We start from the raw sequence: 20,643 nt of genomic DNA on the forward strand, positions 1-20,643 counted from the left end.
GAGAGAAAGTAACTCCAGGACGACACCGGAGCGACCCGCGCAGCGAGCATAGGCGGCGAGGCTGCGCCCGGCGCGCCTGCGCGGCGGCTGCGGGGGGCGGGGGCTTCGCCGGAGCCCGATCCGCCTCTCCGGCTCCGAGGTAAGCCCAGCGCGGGCGGCCACCGCTGAGCGCCGTGCACCCTTGTCCCCAAAGTGGCTGAGATACCGAGAAAGTCGCCCGGCCAGGGTCCGGACCTGGGCGGGGGCGGCTGCTTTGTCCCTCTGCTGGGCGGCGGGGACTGGCGGCGCGGGGGCGCCCAGCACAAAGGCCTGGTGCGGGGGGGCTGCCCACGTGGGCTGGTCCTGGCCGCGGGTGGACCCTCCCCACGCGGGCGGGCTCAGAGCTTCCTGCCGCAGGGTGTGTGTGTGTGTGCGCGTGTAAGTGTGTATGCAGGTTCCCTCCCTCTGGACCCAGTACAGGGCCGAGCGTCCTGCAGAGCCAGCGAGTTTCCGGGGTCAGAAACCGGTTCCCGCAGCTCCGGCTCAGGGGCGCACAGGGCCCAGCTTGGCGCCCAAATCGGAGAAAGAAAAGTCTCCAACGGGACGGATGTGCGTCCTCTTGACGCCCACCCTTGCGAGTCCGAAGCCGGACGGGAGGGGCCAGCGCGCCGGTGGTGGTCCCTATGCGCGCGGGGCTTGGGTCCAGGAACGGGCCGCTCTGCGACCCGATAGCCGCCTTAAGGCCCCTGCAGCCCACCCGCACCCGCTGACCGCGGCATATACTCGCCGACACCCCCAGCTCTTGGCAAGCCCTCGCCGCCGCAGCGCCTGTCTGCTTCCTTCGGCCCCCACCCCCGACTGCAGAAAGATAAGCTTCAAGTTTTCCCTCCGTGTCTCAAAATGTGTATGAAGGAATTTAACTGCACGAGTGAATAACAGCATTAGTTTCAATTAATTTTTTTAAAACCCAGCAACAATAAACTTTGAGAACAAAAGCGCTTTTACGTCCTTAATTAGGCGAGCTTCCCATCTGTGGTCTCCAAGTGTCTGCCTCTTGATTTAACTTTGTCCCCGCCCCGCCCCCGCCGCTCATCCCTCCCCGCGCTGCCAGGCGCTTCGAGCGCCGCGGTCACCCCGCCCCACGGCGCCTGGAGCATCGGCCCAGCCGGCTTCCGCCGCCCCAAAGTTCAAACTGGCCGGCTGGCTTGGCTGCGGGGGGCTGGCGCGCACCAGGTGGCCGGCTTGCCGCTCGCGGCCCACCCCCAGGACACTTCGCAGGCTCCCGGCACTTTCGCCTGGGGCCGGCGCCGAGGGCGCAGAGCTGAAGGGAGCTCGAGAGGCGCCTTCTGTTTACCTTTTATGGTTAAAATAACAGCTTAGCAAAGAAGCGACTTCACCAAGAAGCGATTTAGTGAAATCGTCTCAAGCTGCCGCAGCTCAGCCAGTTTAATCACCCCCAGAGAGCCGAACAACTGCGAGCACAATGGGACACAAAATCATTTTGTGTGTAAATGAGCGTGGCATTCTGCTCACTTCTCTCTGCTCGGGCGGGCGGGGCTCGGCGGCGGGTGGGTGGGCGCGGGACCCGGGCCTCCCGCCACAGCTAGAGAAGCGGGTCGCCACCAGGCCAGTTTAGAAACCCGAGGGCCGTCTGCAACAGGCGTTTCGGCCGAGCCTCTGGAGGGGCTGGGCGGTGAGATTGATGCTCGTGTCCGTGGAATGAACTTGTGTCTCTGATCGCACCCACTCTTGTGCTTCTGACCTCAGCAGTGGTCTCGGGGGAAAGGTCGTGGTCCGGCACAGATGCGTTTGTTGGAGGGAGCACTGGAGATTCAGTGGAAGGCGCAAAGCCTGGGGCTTCCAATGGTGAGTTTCTGGTTTGCCAGGGAAAAGAGTCTGAGCGGCGTTTGTGGGGGCTGCTTGATGTTAAATGTCACTTTTGGACAGTGTTCGGCTGTGGGGGAGAACCTTGTGCAGCCAGCTTTAGAATTTCAGTCGGGATTCGTTTCCGTTCAGCTTGCCCTCCGAGGGTCCTCCCTTCTGACTCCTCCCCCAGCAGAGCCTCCTAGGGCCCGATGATAATCCATTCCTGAGGTCTGTTTTGGTTCTCAGAACTTCCTTGAGCAAAGTGACCTGGTTTTCTTTCTTTAAGCTTTCTGGAACTCAGGAATGCCAAAAGCACGGGACCCTGGAGCAGCTAGCCCCCACTCCGGGTATAGATTAGACGTCACTGTTTGCTAATGGCAACCTCTCATCCAACCCCCACCCCCACTGCAAACAGTTTCATGGCAGGAAAGTTGCCAGGACACTCGGGGCAGAACAAATTACAGCAGAGTAACCTTACCTAAATTTGCAGGATTTGATTCTCATTGGACCTTGCCTCCTGTTTTAAGATTGAATTGCAAGGCACAAATTTAGATGCCAGAGTTAACAGGAGAAAGCAGTCCCTTGGGTCCCAAGAAGCTCATTTGGTTGTTCTATCAAAGGTTAAGCCTATGAGGGAGAAGTGCAGGGTGTGTGTGTGCACGGGCGCGCGTGTGTGCATGCCCACGCATTTGTGAGTTGTAATGCTTAACTGTGCAAATCTCCCTTGGAGACAGCCTGGAGTCAGTGGAAGGGGCTGCAGAGATCTTCCCTTCTCCACTCCTGTATAAGAGCCTGCACAGTGCCCCAGGGATGGCTTCCAGGGACTGAACCACAATCTTCTTTCAGGTGGTTGTAGCACAGGGAAGTCAGTGAGGAAAGTGGAGGAGCAGAAGAAAGGCTGCATTTGCTAATCGGCTGGCTGGCTGTTCCTTCTGGCCAGCTCTTTGACGCCCTAGAGCGTGTGATCCTGAGGGGTCTGGAATATATTAGGCACAGACTACACTACTCTTCACCAGGAGGGGAGAAGCCCTGGGGTGCAGACTAAACAGACAAAGACAGGTTTTCTCTGGTCTTGGGAGTCATGGGGAGAGGTGGCCTCCCAAGTGACTTTGCCCTTGTCCCTGTGCCCTGACTTCTGCTGAAGGGTTTCTCTGTGTCCAGCCCATTGCAAACTGCATCTGTAACACCATAGGGACAGTGTTAAGAAAAGTCCCAGGCTCCCCAGCCCATTGAGGGGTGGGGGATCCTTCCCGAGCCTCTGGTCCACAAGGTTCTCTGCTGATGCAAGAGGAGACACGCTTGGTAACATGGCTCTAAACCAAAATACCAGGAAAATCAGATTTGTTCTGAAACATTTCGGGGCAATAATGATGAGCATATGTTTCAGTACTGTCATTAGCTGAATTAGCAGACATGGGGCTGCCCAGAAAACGCATGTGTGTATGTGAGATCTGCTATGGCCAGGAGACCTGCTTTGGGGTGTGGAGACAGATGCTGGTGGTGGGTAGAATCTGGGAGGGCTGCATGGAGCCCGTGGGGTCCTAGAGAGTGTGCAGAAAGGCTGAGTCTAAGCATCTTTTGCTCCATGGGAGACCCCGTGCCCATAGCTGCTGAGGAGTAAGCCCTCTCTCCTGTTGTTGGTGCTTCCCACAGATACTCTGGGCAGCGATGGAAGCCTAGATGCCTCACCGCAAGGAGCGGCCGAGTGGGTCCTCGCTTCACGCACACGGCAGCCCCGGCACCGCGGTGAGCCTGCCGGGTGGGCTGGATCAATGCTGGCGGCCCCTTCTTCACCTTCTTCCTGAGTGCCTGCTGCCTGCGGCTGCCCTTCCTCGGAGCCACGGCACTCAAGAGATGGCTGTTGACTGGCTGTACACGACTATGTATTTTTTGAAACAAAAATGCTCTTAATTTGATGTGAAATTTACTACATGTATAAAACTCAACGCCTTAGGTGCTGAGGAAGTCACTAATTTAGAGGTGTCTTGTTACTGAGACAAACTTGCAAAAACCCCTGAATCCCAATTCACAAATTGGTGATTCGTTTGTCAGGGGATATTTCACATCTAACACATAAGCCTACGACCTTTAATTAGAATTTTGCAGTTTGTTTTATGCCCCCGGAGGCTGACACCTTGAAAAAAAAAAAATTTTTTTTTTTGGTCTTGATTTCTTATTGCTAATAAGCATCTTTCTTTTTCCCTCTGGTACTTTGAAGAAAATGATGCAAATACACTTAATTACAGTGGTGGCCATAATTTGTCAGCTGAATATGTGATCAGGCACAGGCAGAAGTGATCTGATTAGATCTGTGATCACACTGCCAATAAAGGGAACACACGGCTGGGTCGTAGGGAAACTCTGGTTTTCTGCCTTGCTTCTGTCTCTAGGAGGGAGGAAACATGTCCCGGCTGTCTCTCACCCGGTCACCCGTGTCTCCCCTGGCTGCCCAGGGGATCCCATTGCCAGCTCAGCTCACCAAGTCCAACGCGCCTGTACACATCGACGTGGGCGGACACATGTACACCAGCAGCCTGGCCACGCTCACCAAGTACCCTGACTCCAGGTAAGACCCGAGCCCCTAGAAGCAGCAGGCATGTAGTGAGGAGGGCAGCTACCCAGAGGCGGGTCTCCCCTGCCAGCCCCCCATATCTGGCTCTCTGGGGTGTCTGGGCTGGTATAGATTTGGGAATGTAGGGCTTGGGAGGCTGGGGCCACCTGTTGAAGGCTGCCTTAAGACCCTGATCTGGAGACATTGGCTGTGCAAGGTGCAGCTTGACTCACTGGCAGAGGCTTAGGACTCATTCAGAGCTAGCCCCACCTGGTCATCTGCTGGCCAAGGCATCTCCCGGACCTTCAAGGTCCTCTAGAGTGCAACTCAGGCCTGGCCTCTGCGGTGGGGGGAGGTCACTTGTGAGTCATGCTAAGTAGGTAAGTCTTGAGGTCATGACATGGGAGTCAGACGTTTAATCCTATTTCCTAGTCTAACCTTGGGAAGGTGCATAAGGGGAGAGAGAAGGAGCTCCAAATTGCCATCTTTGTTTATGTGGCCACTGTCAGGCCCTAAGGGCTGGCAGCAGGCTTCTCTGGAAGCTGGGTGTTGCAGTCAGTGGCTGGCAGGAATTCCAAGAAATTTAGGATATACAAGGCTGTGGCCGAGCAAGAGCCTCATATCCCATCAGTGGATAAGGACCCTGGTTGGGGGCTTGTAGGCTTCTCCCAGTAGGGAGCCCCCCAGCTGCCGGCTGACCTGACTCTGTGCCTATTCAAGACTCTCCCACTCCAGCCTCTTGGGTGTTTTCCTCCTGGGTGGGGGACCTGGTTTCCCTGACCTGAGCTGCTGGCATCCTTGAGCAGCTGGCCGAGCCACAACTGCTTGCTCTTGGCATGATGAGGCAGCCACACACTCTCTGGGACCGCCAAGGGCTAAGCATGGGAGAGCCGGGGCTGCAGGCATCACCCCTGCTGTATACGGGTGAAATAACAGGAGGAGTTAATTAATCCCCCAGACACCGAGGGATCGTGTCAGGCTGCCTTGTCCCCTGTATGGTTGCTCAGAGCAGGGAGGATTATAGTGAATGGAGGTGTTTTCAGGGCCTGTTGAGGGCAGGGGCGGAGCCCTCCACAGGGGCAGGAATGCTCCCTTGAGCAGGTAGTACCAGCGGTGGATGCAATGTGTGTGGTTCCAGATTTGGGGAGTCTGGGCTGCAGATTGTGGTTGGGGTTTCCGTTCCCTCAGCCCAACAGACTAGGCCTGGGCCTCTGAACTTGGGGCTTTGGAGGGGCCAGGAGCTGCGAGACCAGGTCAGCAGCATGGGCCTGCATGCTTGCTTTCAGAGCCTTGTCTAAGATGGGAGATGGATTCTGCTTATTTAATTTCAATTTCGCCTTCTGCGGCATTCCCACGTTGTTTGAGATAGATCATCCCTTAATTGGTTAACGACGCTTGTGAGTGAAATTCATAAAACCTTTGCCCACAGACCTCTCTCTGAAGAGTGTTTCTAGTATTCAGACATTTACCTTTCTTTTTTTTTTTTTTTTTTTTGAGACAGAGCCTCAAGCTGTCCCCCTGGGTAGAGTGCTATGGCATTATAGCTCACAGCAACCTCCAACTCCTGGGCTCAAGCGAGTCTCCTGCCTCTGCCTCCCAAGTAGCTGGGACCACAGGCGCCCGCCACAACGCCCGGCTATTTTTTGGTTGCAGCCGTCATTGTTGTTTGGCAGGTCCGGGCTGGGGATTCGAACCTGCCACCTTAGGTGTACGTGGCTGGCACCTTAGCCGGTTGAGCTATAGGCGCCGAGCCGACATTTACCTTTCTAGAGTAATCACAGCCCCGGCCCTGGGGGGACTGAGGGAGCCCTCCTTGGGGCAGGAGAGCAGGTGGTGGTCTTCCCCTCCCAGGGCCATTGCCCTGTTGCTGTGGGGTGGGGGTTGACTTCTCATGGGGGAGGTGAGGCCTCAATGGCACTGTGATCTGGCATGTGGGACCTTTGAGGCAGGGTGTGCCCAGGGGGGTGGCAGTCTGTATCCTCCCCAAGGCTGAGGCTCAAGAAGAATCTTTTTTCTGCCTGGGTGGTTCTGGCTGTGGTAAAGCTGCTCCCCAGGCCTGAAACGTTGGCCTCGAGGCCAGGGGCAGTGTGAGCTATAGAATGCTCTGGGTACAGGGGCTGGGGGTGAGGGGGCTGAGAAGAGGCCCTCTTCCCAAATTTATCCCATAATTGTTTTAGTGGATTATTACAGTTTTAAAATTGTTTTCCACCAATTCTAGAAAAGAGAATCGAACCCTTGCCCTATGTCACTGATCTGTGAGTCACCCTGAGATGGAAAATTAAGTGTGCTGAGGTCCCCAGGGCATTACTGGATGTCAACAGTGTCCTGCCCTGGGCAGCAGGGTGAGAGCAAGGGGACTCACCCCTGGCTCCCTCTGCCCTCTGATCTGTGCCTGGGGCTTCTGGTTCCTTGCAGGTCAGCATGGCTTAGGTGCCTCCTCTGGTCCTCAGCTAGAGACAGCTGAGCACAGTTTCTGGGGTCAAGAGTGGACTCCCTGGGGCAGCCCTCTGCTTGCGTCCTGTCCACTGGGGCCACTGCCATCACAGTCATGCTCTGATGTTCATCTTATCTGTGGGAAGCAAGAAATGAAGATGGCCAACAGCTTCAGAACTAATATAACCTTTCACCAGGTATCCAGGAAATTAGAGCCAGAGCTTAAAAACTAGGAAAAAGAAAAAAAAAGATGAAGACTAGCCTGATGCCTTCCCGTGGGCACACAAGGCAGGTAGCTGGATCACACCTTTCTGTCCCTGAGGGCCCCAGCTGCTGAACTAAGTAGGAACTAGCCGGCTTACTCCATGGAGGACTTCTGAAGTTGGCTCTACAAACCCACTGCAGCCTCCCTCAGAGGGTGGCTGGTTTCCTCTGGGCTGAGTGGAGCCAGGGATGGCAGGAACCCAGGAGGTCCTGACATGAGCTCACTCTTAGCACTCCGCACGTGGCTGGGGGTTCCTTCTTGGCAGATGTCCTAATCAGCCCTCATCCCGCTCATGTTCTTGGCAGCCTTGGACACTGAGGGCCATGAAAGACCTTTGTCCTGGAAGGGGCTGCACAGCTGTCCATTGATCCTGGAACAGACACTGAGCCGTGAAAGATCTAGAACTACCCAGCCCTGATGTAAGGCTGATCGAGAATCTTCTGGCCTTGGACCAGAAGACAACCTAAAACCCATCCAGCCCTAGCATGTGGGTGGGTCAGGAGTCTTCTAGACCAACAGGGTGGGTTAGAGCCTCCACCAGCCCTGCCGGCCAGGGACATGGACTCTGCCAGGACTGGCATGTTGCTCTCTGCACAGGATTTGATCTCTGGGAAAAATGGGGCTGTTCCCAGAAAGGCTGAGGCTTTGGATTTGTTGACTCACCCATGGACATGGCTCTTCCTGCTGGTGCCACAAGTGGGTGCTTGACTGTCTGCTGACCACTGCCCATGGCACCTGGCAGCCTGGCTCTGTCTGTCCCCAGAGGTGCTGGGTGGCTCTCACTCTGGTGCCTGAATGTCAAGCTCTACTAGGCCAAGTCCTGGGGGCTTCAAAAGCTGGAACCAGCCATGGAACCCACAAGGCTTTCCAGTATGGGCTGTGTCCCCAGTAGCATTGTCACTGTGCCAGCAGTGGGGGTTGAGGTTGGTAGAGCCCAGTAGCCTTTGGAACCCTGAGACGAGTTATGTCCTGGTGGCTGCTGCTCTGCTTCCACAGGCCTGTGGCTCTGACCTGTGCACACCCATCCAAAAGGCAGCCTTGCTCTCTGTACTGATCCACTGGTACAGGGACTGGGGTGTATCCACAGAGTGAGAACAGGTGACTGTATGGCTCCTCCATACCTGGGGTGACCCTCATGGCCAACGAGAGTGTGTCAGGCCACCAAAGCATAGGATGGTACGGATGGGAGGTATTGAGAAGGGCTCTAGGAGCTCTAATCCCCCAAGCTTCTGCTCAGCTAACTCATCCTAGGTTAGCTGGTCACAAAGGGCAGTGTCTCAGAAGCAATCAACTCCAGTGGGCAGGGGAGTAGGCTGTCCTAGGGACAGAGTAGCATCCCTGGAGGGGCCCTTGCTGGTGTAGGTAAGGAGTGAGGGGGCTTAGGCACTGGCTTGTGTGCAGGTGAGGCTGGAAGACCTGGGTCCCAGGTAAGGGCTACCCTCCTTCCAGCTTTGCAGACAAGCTGCCACCTTGGCAGGGACTAGCTGGGTACAAATAGTGGCCCCACCTGATAAAGATGTCTGATTCTGATGGTGCTGACGTTGGGGAGATGCTGCCAACCCCTGTTCTGTTCCCAACCCAAGCTCTTGGCTGCCCCCAACCTTCTTTGGGACTGAGTATCCATGGCTCAGCCTGGGGTCTGCCGGGACCGTTAGCCAACCCAGCGCCTGCCACCTGGACATTGGGAGTCACCCACCCTGGCTCCAAGGCCTGCTTTCTTCCTGGAGTGGACAGAGACAAGTATCAGGGGCTCCCCAAGACCTTCCTGAAGGTTCTGCTTTGTCTTTCAGAAGACAGCACCCATCTTCTCTCCCCATCGGCCCCCAGGTGTGCACATGCCGTGGCACCATGTGTGCACAGTGTGTGTGCATATGCCTGTATGTATATGTACATACCGTGGTGTGTGCACACATTCAGGTGCTGTGTGCATTGTGGCACACGTGCTGTCCCTGCTGCCTGCCTATGACTCTCCCCTACAGCTCCCAGAACAAGTGGCTGTGGGGTGATGATGACTGTGTCTCTGGGTACCTTGTGCTGGCAGGTGTGTGCCCTTTAGATGTGTCTAGGTCTGCCTGAGGTTTATGTGTGGGGAGGGAAGGGTCCGTGTGAGCCTGGACTTGCTGCCCAGCTGTGTTGCCTATGATGCTCATTTACCTGGGTGGGCGAGGACGGCGTGTGTTACCGAGGGCTGTATTGGATGGGCCACGTGCATTTTCTTTTCTTTTTTTGTAGAGACAGAGTCACTTTATCGATCTTGGTAGAGTGTCGTGGTGTCACAGCTCACAGCAACCTCCAACTCCTGGGCTTAAGCGATTCTCTTACCTCAGCCTCCCGAGTAGCTGGAACTACAGGCGCCCACCACAGTGCCCAGCTATTTTTTGGTTGTAGTTCAGCCGGGGTCAGATTTGAACCCGCCACCCTCGGCATACGGGGCCAGCACCCTACTCACTGAGCCACAGGCGCCGCCCCATGTGCATTTTCTAGGTGGCTCTCTCCGGTGAGGGTGTATGCACCAGGTCTGTGACTTTTTGTGTAGTGGGCGGCAAGGTGGCTGTGTCTGTCTTGCTACAGTTTTCCAGGCCTGTAACACGTTGTGGGCCAGCTGAAGTGTACAGCTGGGCGTGTCCTCTGGCTGTCGCTTGTGAGCATAGGTGTGTGGCCTGTCCTGTCTGAGTGTGACCTGGCCGCCCCAGGTGTGTGTAGACATTGTCAGGCCTGACGGTCGCTGAGTCACCCACAATGAGGTCCCTTGCCCCTCCAGCAGGGTGGGTCCTAAGGAGTGAGGAAGTGGGTGGCTAGAGTTTGCCCCCTTCCCTCAGAGTTCCCACCTTGCCTGTCTCTCCCAGAATAAGCCGCCTCTTCAATGGCACTGAGCCCATTGTCCTGGACAGTTTGAAGCAACATTATTTCATCGACCGGGATGGGGAGATTTTCCGCTACGTCCTGAGCTTCCTGCGGACGTCAAAACTGCTGCTCCCAGATGACTTCAAGGTAAGTCCGCAGCTGGTGGCTCCACTACGCTGCCCGTGCGGTGGCATTACACAGGGGACGCTGTGACTTAATAAATGGACCCACGGTTGTCATGGCAACCATAAAAAGTTAAACGATGGCGCCGAAGGCTAAATCAGTTTTTCTAAACTAATTTTGTTTTCTCACATTTTTAGCTTATTTATCAGGGTGTAACAACAATTAAGCTTCGGCACTTACCCCAGTTTAACGTTTGTTGTGTTTAAGGACTGTTGTGTGCTGGAATTAGAGGTTCCTAACTCTGTTCTTCCTTGGGAATTGGCAGGGGACAAACCCTGATGGTCTGAACAGATAGCCTTAAACAAAAGGTCATGTCATTCCGTCAGTCCCCAGGTCTCAGGCTGTCAAGGTAGGTGACCCGGTGCTCTGGGTCCTGCCTCAGCGTGCTGAGCTCTCTGAACCGGGGAGCCTGGGTGGAAGGAAATTCAAGTTGGGGCCACACTGGCTCGAGCTGGCAAATGTCTGTCCTTCCTTCCTTCTTACAGCTACCTGGAGGACCAGGACCCCTGGGGCTCTTTTGTCCTTCAGCTAACTCAGTTACTGAGACCCAGCAACTGAACGTGGGCTGAAAATACAGTGAAGTACAAGGCAGATGTAGGCAGGGCCTGTCCCATGATGCTTAATAGTCTCTGCTGGTCAGACAGGTGTTGAACTTGAAGTCCATGTGGCAGATGCTTCAGGGAAGCAGAGAATTCTGTGAGAGTGAACAGTGGGGACCAGGGCCTGGGTGTGTTTGGGAGAAACTGGTGTTTACCTGGGTGGGGAAGGAGTTTGGGGAGGGATGGAGGACTCGATACATTCCAGAACTAGAGGGAAGGTGTCAAGCTTGGGCCTGGGAGGGAAAGGGCAGGAAGGGGAACTGCCTCTGGGAGTCAGGACCTTGGTGGGCAGCTCTCCATTTGGCATTTTACTGTGAATGCAGTGCAAGGGTGCATGGGGGAAGGACAATGAGATTTGCAAGCTGGGAAGAGCACACTGGCCATTGTGTGGAGAAGGTGCAGGAGGGCAGCTGGGAATAAGGCCCTTCCCCAGACCCAGGGAGGTCTGCTGGAGGCTTGGACCAGGAGGGATGGAGGCCAGGAAGATAGAGCGAGGCGGCAGATCACACTGACATTTCAGAAGAGACTGTAAGAGTACGTGGGTGTGGGCCGGCAGAATAATGGAGCTCCTGGGGGTGCCTGTTGGCATGAGTCCTGAATCCATGAGTGGGAGACCCAGCTGTGGAAGGGTGGCACCCACTTCTGTGTGGGAGAGCTGGTGGGGCATCTGGTGGAAACATTCTGCGCAATGAGAAAAAATGGAGTTCAGTGTGCAGGTGTCATTTATAAAACCTCAGGAGCAGAGGGGCAGGATGGCTCCCTGACTGGTGACAGCCCCAGAGGAGGGGTTACAACTTGGGCCTCCCCCAGGGCATCTCCAAAGGCCAGGCCAGCAGGCAGGGCTTCCTTGTCTTCCCCCGGAGACCCGCCAGACTTGCTTGCTGATCCCCAGCGTGGCGTGAGTCATGAGACCTCAGCCGCTCGGGGCTGAGGTGGGTGTGGGTGAGCTTGTGTCACGTGCACCTGTGGCCTGGAGCGTGGGGCCAACGTCAGGGCCTGACCGACGGTTAGCGTGAGCCTGCCCAGCCTGAGCTTAGGCTCCTGGGATACCTCAGTACCTCACCGCACTCCCCACCTGCTTGGACAGCAGCTCAGCCAGGCCCTTGGCAGGCCTCCTGTCCTTTAATCTCCACTCCCCTTCTCTGAGCTGGATGTTTACATCCATTTTATAGATGAGGAAACTGAGACTCAAGAGATCATTAACTGAGATTCAGAGGTCTCAGGGCTGGTAGATGATGAAGCTGAAAATCCACCTGGGGCAGGTCTGGCTGGAGAACTTATTCACCTCCTAGCTGGGCTGTGAGCTCTGCCAGGGTGAGTGAGTGGTGCAGGCTGCCCCTTGCGCCCTACGTTGTCTCTCCTCCTGTGAGATTCTCAGAAGAGGACAGGTCCCCAGGCATAGGTATAACAGGTCTTTCCATAGGCTTGTCTCTGCCCCAGTACCCAGGGCCAGGTGAAGGGCTCAAGGGGTCTGGAATGGTGCACATCTCCTGCTGTGCCCTGGGGCTGAGGCTAGAGCGCTCATCTGCACGCTCTCTTGGCTGCATCTACGCAGTGGGGCTGAGCATCTAGGCCCACTACGCGCCCCAGGACACAGAATTGGTAGGAGAGGGAGCCCAGCCTCCCCTTACCCCGGCACGCGCCTGTCTGCAGGACTTCAGCCTGCTATACGAGGAGGCGCGGTACTACCAGCTGCAGCCCATGGTGCGGGAGCTGGAGCGCTGGCAGCAGGAACAGGAGCAGCGGCGCCGCAGCCGCGCGTGTGACTGCCTGGTGGTGCGCGTGACACCAGACCTGGGTGAGCGCATCGCGCTCAGTGGCGAGAAGGCCCTCATCGAGGAGGTCTTCCCCGAGACCGGGGACGTCATGTGCAACTCGGTGAATGCCGGCTGGAACCAGGACCCCACGCACGTCATCCGCTTCCCGCTGAATGGCTACTGCCGGCTCAACTCCGTGCAGGTGAGGGCCGTGCGCTGCCTCCCAGGAGCCCCGGGCCCCTTCGCGAGGTGGAGGGAGGCCCTGTCCCTGGAATGGCAAAGCCCTTCGTGCCATCTTACAAAAAAGGCAACAATATGTCGATGCATAATTTATGTCCCTCTCATAATTAAATGATGGTGCCTGGGGGATGGACTTAAAAAAATTGATCTGTACTTTTTTTTTTCCCCCTAAAAAAGATGTTCTGTAAAAAATGGCCCAGAGTATTTTCAACTAAGCATGCTTTGTTGGACATATAGAGTCTGACTTTGGATTCAAATTAAACCCAGGCAGCAATGGAGGCAAGACAGGCCTAGAGGAAAGGTGGACTAGGGCCCTCTCCACCCCACTGTTGTCCTGGGAGATAGGTGCCTGCTGGCTGCCCAGGGGGTTCTAGACTGGCCTTTCCTGGATAGGTCTTAGAACTGGGAACCCTCCAGGGAGTGGAATCTGTTTTCCACCAGCTCTTCCCATACCCACTCTCATACTTTGGGGTTAGGCCAGAATGGATTTTGTGGTGAAAAGTTTTCTCCAAGCACACGTTGCACAGAATTTGTTAGTTGCAGTTGTTAGTTGCAGGACACAGATGTCAGACACAGTGACCAGACCCCATCCTCGCAGAAGCACAAGCCCATGGAGGCCTGCAAACTCTGATGCTGAGAGGACTGACTCCTCCTCCCCAGAGCTGCTGTGCCCCAGGCCTCAAGCCATCTGGGACCCACAGCTCAGGGAAGCAGGAGGATGCCCAGCGGCTGAGGGCCAGGCATTCTCCATTACTGAGGCAGCACTCAGGGAGGGAATGCCTGAGAACCACTGTGTGGAGAGAAGGGGCAGGCTACACCCTCGAGAAGAGACCCAAAGGCTTTGATTCTCCCTCCAAGAATCAAAGCTATGCATCCCCCATGCAGCACGGTCATAGCCAAGGTGGGGTGGGCCCCTGAAGCTGTGGTAATTTCATGGCCCTCCTGTAGTGGAACAGGACAGGTGGTTCTGTGGGGACGTTTGTCAGTGAGTAGGAAGGAGGAGGAGACTTACACGACTGGCACCTACCTGCCTGCCTGCCTGCCGGGCTGAGCCAGGTACAGCATTGCAGCTGGGCATCGCTGACCCCTGTTTCTTCCCTAACAGGTCCTGGAGAGGCTATTCCAGAGGGGCTTCAGTGTGGCTGCCTCCTGTGGGGGGGGCGTGGACTCCTCCCAGTTCAGCGAGTACGTGCTCTGCCGGGAGGAGCGGCGGCCGCAGCCCACTCCCACTGCTGTCCGGATAAAGCAGGAGCCCCTGGACTAGGCCCTGCCTCAGTGCCCACCTGGGACACCCCAGGGACCTGGAAACAGCCCTGGGGAGTTGTGCCTGTGCGTGCTCAGCAGTGGGCATGAGACTGTGGGTGGAGCTGGAGGGTCCAGAGTAGCCCAGGGAGCACCAGGGCCCCGGCATCGTGCCAACAGAATGTGGGATGCTGGAGGCATGCCCAGCGAAGGACAGTTGACGTGACCCAAAGATGCTGCAGTGGGAACTCCGTTGCCGGCTCTCCCAGCCCCACAGCCTGGTCCTGCCCCCTCCAAGGCTGCAGGGGCCTGCTGAGGTAGGGTCAGCAGAGGCGTCCGCAGCTACTCGAGTGAAGCTGTTCATCCTTCTCCACGCATGGCAGGTTCTGGTGGGTCTCCTACATCAGAGATGGCTTATTTTTCTATAGTATTTAAAATGGAAGCATTAACTGCATAGGTCAGGGAGGCCAACAAAGACCAGTGCTTCTTTATCTGGTGCTCAGTTCTCAGTCAGATGTGCGGCACGCCCATGCGGTGGATGGGCTGCGTGGCGCTCTTGTCCAGGCACACACAGAGCTGGGGCTCTCGGGGCAGATGCAGGAGTGATTGCTGTAGGAACCAAAATAGGGCCCCCGGGAGCAAGGGTGCCAGCAGGAGCACTTAGGGAGCTGGGAGGCTCTGTGACCATCTGAGATCCTCCCGTTGCTGCTGTCTGGGGCTCAGGCTGCTCTTGGCAGGTCACGTGACCTACTCATGCCCAGCGGCTTCCAGTCTTGTCTGCCTGTCCTCACACCTGGGCTCCTGGAGAGGCATTCCTCCCTGTAGGACCAGCTACGGGGCCACACCTTACCTCAGGAATGGGCTCCACCAGGAAGGGGCCCATCTGTCAGCAGCATCCCCAGCTCAGGGAGCTATTCCCAGCTCCAGTTTTCTCATGCTAATCTGCTCACTGAATTTTAATTACACCTCTCTCACTAGCCTGCCAGTAAGACCCAGACACAGGCATACCTGGCCCTCGTGACCCAACTCCCAGTGAGGACTGCCTGAGGGGTCCTCACAGACCTGCTGCGTCCCCAGATGACAGGCCCAAAGACAGACCCTCCCTGGCCTTGTCACACTTCCCCATGTGCTGGCCCTTCCTGAGTGGGGAACCCCTGCGGAGCTGGGGGGTGGGCCCCCAGCCTTCTCCACCCCATGTACAATGCCTGTAGACTTGTATATGACTCCTTTAATATTGTAAAGATGCTGATGTATAATTGTCGTGTGTTTGTGTGGACACATTCCACTCCTAGTTCATGCCATAAACAATGCTATAAAGCAAAAGACTGAGGCTCCGTCCTGTGCAGAGCAGTAGCCGGTTTCCCCGCACTTGAATTTTGGGGGTGGAATTCTTTCCCCGGCTCTTTCAGTTCAAATAAGGAATAACCAGCACTGGTAGTTGGGGGAGGGGCAGGGGCCAAGCCGGGTCCTGAGATTGGTGTTATTTATTGCATTTAGGATTTTCCTTGCTGCGTCTGTCCCCTCTGGGCAGCACAGATTCTGAATTCTGATTCACAGCCCCCAAACCAGATGTGAAGCAGGGGACGGTGGACAGAAAATGTCCAGGGGCTTTCGAACCCAGTCTTAAAATGTTTGGGATTTTCTCTCTCTCACTGTCTTTTGGTTGGGGGTGACGTCCTCATTAGAGCCCCATGTAGCAGTATGGCAGGACGTGGCGCACCCAGCCAAGGGGACAGAGATGGGCACCCAGAATGAGAACCACAGATCACCAAAACTCAGAATAGGATCTCAACATGTCCTTTTCCATGGAGGAAGTTTTAGTGAATTCATATTGACCTCCAATTTTATTTTATTTTATTTTTTGTTTTTGTTTTTTTTGAGACAGAGCCTCAAGCTGTCATCCTGGGTAGAGTGCCATAGCGTCACAGCTCACAGCAACCTGAAACTCTTGAGCTCAAGCAATCCTCTTGCCTCAGCCTCCCAAGTAGCTGGGACTATAGGCACCCGCCATAGCACCTGGCTAATTTCTCTATTTTTAGCAGAGACAGGGGTTACACTCTTGCCCAGCCTGGTCTCGAACCCCTGAGCTCAAGCCTTGGCCTCTCAGAGTGCTAGGATTACAGGTATGAGCCACCACGCCTCCAATTTTAATGAGCCTTTTTGTGTTTTCCCTCAAAGCCCTTATGTCCTAACTCATGAGGACCTTTTTACCTGCTCCCTAAGGGCCACCAGCCTCAGCCTGCCTCGGAGGACAGGCGCACAGACCAGCTGCCTCCTGTCTGAGGCTGCAGAGCAGACGCCTTCCCACCACACACTCTAATTTGCTGGACAAACTTGCTAGGCTTCTCCTGCTTAGCAAAGCGCCTGCAGTTGGCACATTCGAATTTTGGCATCCACGGCTCACATCTGAGAGGAGGAGAAAGTATTGTGTTTATTAGAAAGGAAGTCTTGTGCAAACAGCTCAGTGCTGCCTGTGTGTATGAATTTTGCCGGTATCATAGTCAGCATGGTTATTTACTGGATTGGTGGAGATGCTCTAACATTCTCAAGCAAACTGTATTTTTGATTAAATAAATCACCATTCTAAAAAAGAAAGGAGGGGGGAAAAGAGTAACTCTACCTACCTGATTAAATGTTACCCTATTTATTTCTTTACTAGTTAAGTAAAATCAGGATGTATCATTTTATATCAACTTGGATTTCTGAATTTGTAGGGAAATAGTATGCTGCCATACTAATGCTATAATTCTTTTCTCTTTTTCTTTCTTTTTTTGTTTTTTTGGTCGGGGGGAGACAGAGTCTCGTTCTGTCTCCCTGGGTAGAGTGCTTGGCATCATAGCTCACAGCAACCTCAAACTTGGCTCAAGCAATTCTCTTGCCTCAGCCTCCCAAGTAGCTGAGACTACCGGTGCCCGCCACAATGCCCAGCTATTTTTAGAGAAGGGGTCTTGCTGTTGCTCAGGCTGGTCTCGAACTCCTGAACTCATGTAACCCACCCACTTTTCAGCCTCCCAGAGTGCTAGGATTACAGGCATGAGCCACCGCGCCCATCTGTAATGCTGTAACTTTAAGAGACCAAGTCTCCATAAACAGGAAATGCAATTGATCCATTCCTTTGAAGGATTTCTACACTTCCTGGAATGAATATATTTATAAGGATTCTTTTGTCAAATACCAGCAGTATAAGTGTTATTTCTGCTCTTTATAATCCTCAAAACTATTCTTGTTTATAAGCAAGTGGGCAGAGCTGTGCCAAAGCTTCCCTCTTTGCCACCAACCCCCTGCCAGTGACTGCAGAGAATTCACAAAGCCACCATCCCTCACATGGGGCTCAAAGACAGGTCACAACACTAATAATAACCTTTCAAAAAGTGTGTTGGTTTTGGTTTTTTTTTTTAAACTACTACTTGACTGTGTTCCTTAGAATAAATAAAGGATATTTTATAAATTACACACAGCTCTAGTGCCTTGTTTATAATCCACTGAGGCAGCCCTGGGAAGGCACTCTGGCACGGGGGACTCTGGAGCCACTGCTCTTCACACTTGGGACTTGGTTACTGAGGACCTTGAATATCTCATGTCCCAAAGCTTCCTGATCTGAGGGCTTCCAGCAACTTCAGGGTCCCCAGGCACCAGGTGCACAGACCTGGGAGTGAGTGGGGTGCAGGCCCAGACTTCTTTTGCCTCTCCCAACCCTCCTCCTGCACCCCGACTTCAGCATTCAGGCTGTGGTGGGCTTTTTGCCCTTTGTTGGTTTTGCACGCGTGTATGTGGGAACCGTACCATTATGACATTTGAAAGGATCCAGGGAAAGCACAGATGTGAGAAATGGGGAAAGAGTCTCCACCAAGCCCCTGACCAAGAGAAGACTGAGTTGGCTGAACCCCGCAGAATCTACCCCTCTTAACTAGCCAGGAGGCTGCATTGCACTCTCTGGAGAATACCACCTGCAAAAAAGGCTCCATCCCACAGGACAGCAGCTGCCTTGGCCCCAGAGGACACTAAGATTGGAGTTTCTCCCTAAGTAGGTGACAGCTGGAAAATACAAAAATGGGAGCTGCCAAGGGTTTTTGGTTGGAGACAGGAGACATGGTTCAAAACAATAGGGAGCTCTGGACAGAGCTAGAGGGACAACTGATGGCCAGAGAGAGCAGCTACAAGCTTTGAGCTTGGCATCTGGCCTGATGTGGGACATTGTAGGAAGTGTGAGATCACAGCTTGATGGCCATCACTTTCGCTGGTTTTAAGGAAGGTGGGTAAATGTGTTTAGCGTGGTGAAGCTCGAGGCAGTCAGGTAATACTGGTCTCGTGTGACGAGGCCCTCTTTCTGCTCACCCCAAGCCACCCAAAGGACGTGGCTCCTTGTAGAGAGAGGGCTTGCCCTCACCTGGAGATTGGTGCCCTGAAAGCTGTTTTATCTAGCGGAGGCTTCAATTTGGAGTTATTTCTGCTGAAGAGACTGGGTCACTTCATCGCAGTAGTTCTCAACCTTCCTAATGCCGTGACCTTTTAATACAGTTCCTCATGTTGTGGTAACCTCTCACCATAAAATTACTTTCATTGCTACTTCATAACTGTAATTTTGCTACTGTTATGAATCGTAATGTAAATATCTGATATGCAGGAGACCCCCAAGGGATCACAACCCACAGGTTGAGAACTGCTATAGGGTAAAAGCCCACACTTAATTGCCACAGGTTTTTAAATTATCTACAAGTGGATGTCTTTACAATGTAAGAATAGGGCAGTGTTTTTTAACCTTTTGTGTCTCATAGCATACTTAAACCTGTAGTTAAACTCCCGCGGCACACTTAAATTATGTTGATGAAAAAAAGTAAAAAATAAGAAGATACTTACTGGGCTTTCAAGCTTCTTTTGAAAATAATTAATGATCTTTAAAAAATCTTTTTTAATTTTTTTAAGAGAGACAGAGTCTCACTTTATTGCCCTTGGTAGAGTGCCATGGTGTCACAGCTCACAGCAACCTCCAGCTCCTGGGCTTAGGTGATTCTCTTGCCTCAGCCTCCCAAGTACCTGGGACTACAGGCGCCCGCCACAATGCCTGGCCACCCTCGGTATATGGGGCTGGCACCCTACTCACTGAGCCACAGGTGCCACCCACTTTAAAAATTTTTATAGCACACCTAAGATCCTCTCACCGCACACCATGTCCCACAGCACACCAATTGAAAATCACTGGAATAAAGGGATGATTTTAACATATATTTGTCAAAAGCAAATCCTACCGTTTTTAGTGAGAGATTTCTCATTAGACCAAACGAGGTTTGTTGTCAGTATCCATGGAAACCTGCAAAGCTCTAATGTCCAACATAAAGCCCAAGACAGTGTCCCTGCTTTATTTCCTAATACCCCCCACCCCAGTTCTCAGGAAGATGGCCAAGGGCACCTGCTTGGAGGAAACTGTATCCCGTTACAAGTGTATTTAGATAAATTCCCCCATTAGGGTAGAGAGTCTGAGAAACATTCCCTGCAGAATCCTTTTCCTTTAAGAGCTCATTCTGGGCACTACATTCTGGGCAGCCTTCTATGAGGTAAGGCAACCCCTCCTGGACCAAGAAAAAGGAAAAGATTTGGTGCCCAACTAAGGGCAGCTTCCTGCCAGGAGCGAGGCCAGCACTGGAGTTTTCTAAGGCAACCCCTGCCGTGAGGGTTGAGTGTCTGGAAAGAAGGAATTGACCCTGCTCTCCTGAACCTCACAGGCAGCCCCCTTCACATTCTCTCTAACTATGAGGGCATTTATCTATGAGCTTTCAGGGGAAGGGAGACCCCAGTCCCAGGGAAGCCCATCCTCTCCCACATCCCAGGCTAATCCCTGGATGGAGTCTGGCAGCCTCGGATGGCAGCTCTCTTCCCAAGGGCCCCAAAGCTACACAAACAGGGCATCTGCCTCAGAACTGCAGGCAGAGTGGAGGGCTTGCTCCTGGGGACAGGGCCACTCCTGGGGTTGTACATACAGTCCTGGCTACCTGTTGGTAGCTGATTATCCACAGGGAAGGAGATCTCCTGTGTTTCTATTCCCACCACTCCCACCCCATGGAAGGATGTGCAGGATGATAGGATTTATGCTATTTTAGGGTGAGTCACACAACTATGATTTGGAAGATTGGGCCCATGTGCTGGCTGGGGCTTTGGAGGTTGGTTATCAAAGGGTTGCAGCTTCACTGAAAAGATCCTTATCTTCCCGTGCCTTATGTGCCAGCCACTGCAGGTACATGGAGGACAGGTCAGCCTGTGAGGCTAAGAGAGGGCATTTCTTTATCCACAAGAATTGTTTACTTTCCGGTGTTTACTTATAGTTTACTGTAAAACTATCCGGAAGAGAAACCATATTACAGTTTTCAAGTTGGTCATAACACCAAACATGGATTATTGCAAATTCATCGATTTGCACGAAGCGCCAACAACCCCGCAGGGTCTCTATAGCAAAGGAAGCTTCTCGGAAATTCAAATGAAAGACCTAGAGAAAGAGGCAGGCACGCTCCTAGGAGACACAAAGGACAGAGGTTGGAGGTCAGCCCCGTTTGGATTTTTGTCTTTTATTTCCATAACACAGAACAGCCAGTCCCGACAGCCAGCCCTTGGCCTCCAGGCCAAGCCGGACAATGTTCTTTCTTGACCGGGGAATGGCAGCTAGACAGATCATCGGGGCCTGACGCCTAAGAT

At 53.9% G+C, this 20,643-nt stretch overlaps 1 protein-coding gene across 5 annotated transcripts; it reads left to right on the forward strand.

The window, feature by feature from the left end:
• The first annotated feature begins 3 nt into the window (after positions 1–3).
• Positions 4–15,875, forward strand: KCTD15 (potassium channel tetramerization domain containing 15). 5 transcript variants are annotated; one of them, XM_003798441.3, is made up of 7 exons: positions 4–139; positions 1,747–1,845; positions 3,499–3,591; positions 4,236–4,411; positions 9,941–10,085; positions 12,374–12,679; positions 13,823–15,215. In XM_003798441.3, the coding sequence occupies exons 3-7, from the start codon at positions 3,526–3,528 to the stop codon at positions 13,979–13,981; spliced, it is 852 nt and encodes a 283-aa protein (XP_003798489.2). In that variant the 5' UTR covers positions 4–139; positions 1,747–1,845; positions 3,499–3,525; the 3' UTR covers positions 13,982–15,215. The 5 variants fall into 5 exon arrangements, 4 of the variants coding, with proteins under 4 accessions (XP_003798489.2, XP_023374131.1, XP_023374133.1 ...); XM_023518363.1 differs by lacking the exon at positions 4–139 and adding an exon at positions 1,207–1,482; XM_023518365.1 differs by lacking the exon at positions 4–139 and adding an exon at positions 1,207–1,482 and having other exon boundaries at positions 1,750–1,845.
• The last annotated feature ends 4,768 nt before the right edge of the window (positions 15,876–20,643 follow it).

Source organism: Otolemur garnettii, unplaced genomic scaffold (assembly GCF_000181295.1).
Source record: "Otolemur garnettii isolate 467f Iridium unplaced genomic scaffold, OtoGar3 scaffold00135, whole genome shotgun sequence".
Classification (NCBI taxonomy): Eukaryota; Metazoa; Chordata; class Mammalia; order Primates; family Galagidae; genus Otolemur; species Otolemur garnettii.

Bases quoted from the DNA above. Each gene is read 5' to 3' on its own strand.
- KCTD15 (XM_003798441.3), top strand. From the start codon at position 3,526: ATGCCTCACCGCAAGGAGCGGCCGAGTGGGTCCTCGCTTCACGCACAC. The intron at 3,592-4,235 runs GTGAGCCTGCCG...TTCTGTCTCTAG, and splicing joins ACGGCAGCCCCGGCACCGCG to GAGGGAGGAAACATGTCCCG. The intron at 12,680-13,822 runs GTGAGGGCCGTG...CTTCCCTAACAG, and splicing joins GCCGGCTCAACTCCGTGCAG to GTCCTGGAGAGGCTATTCCA.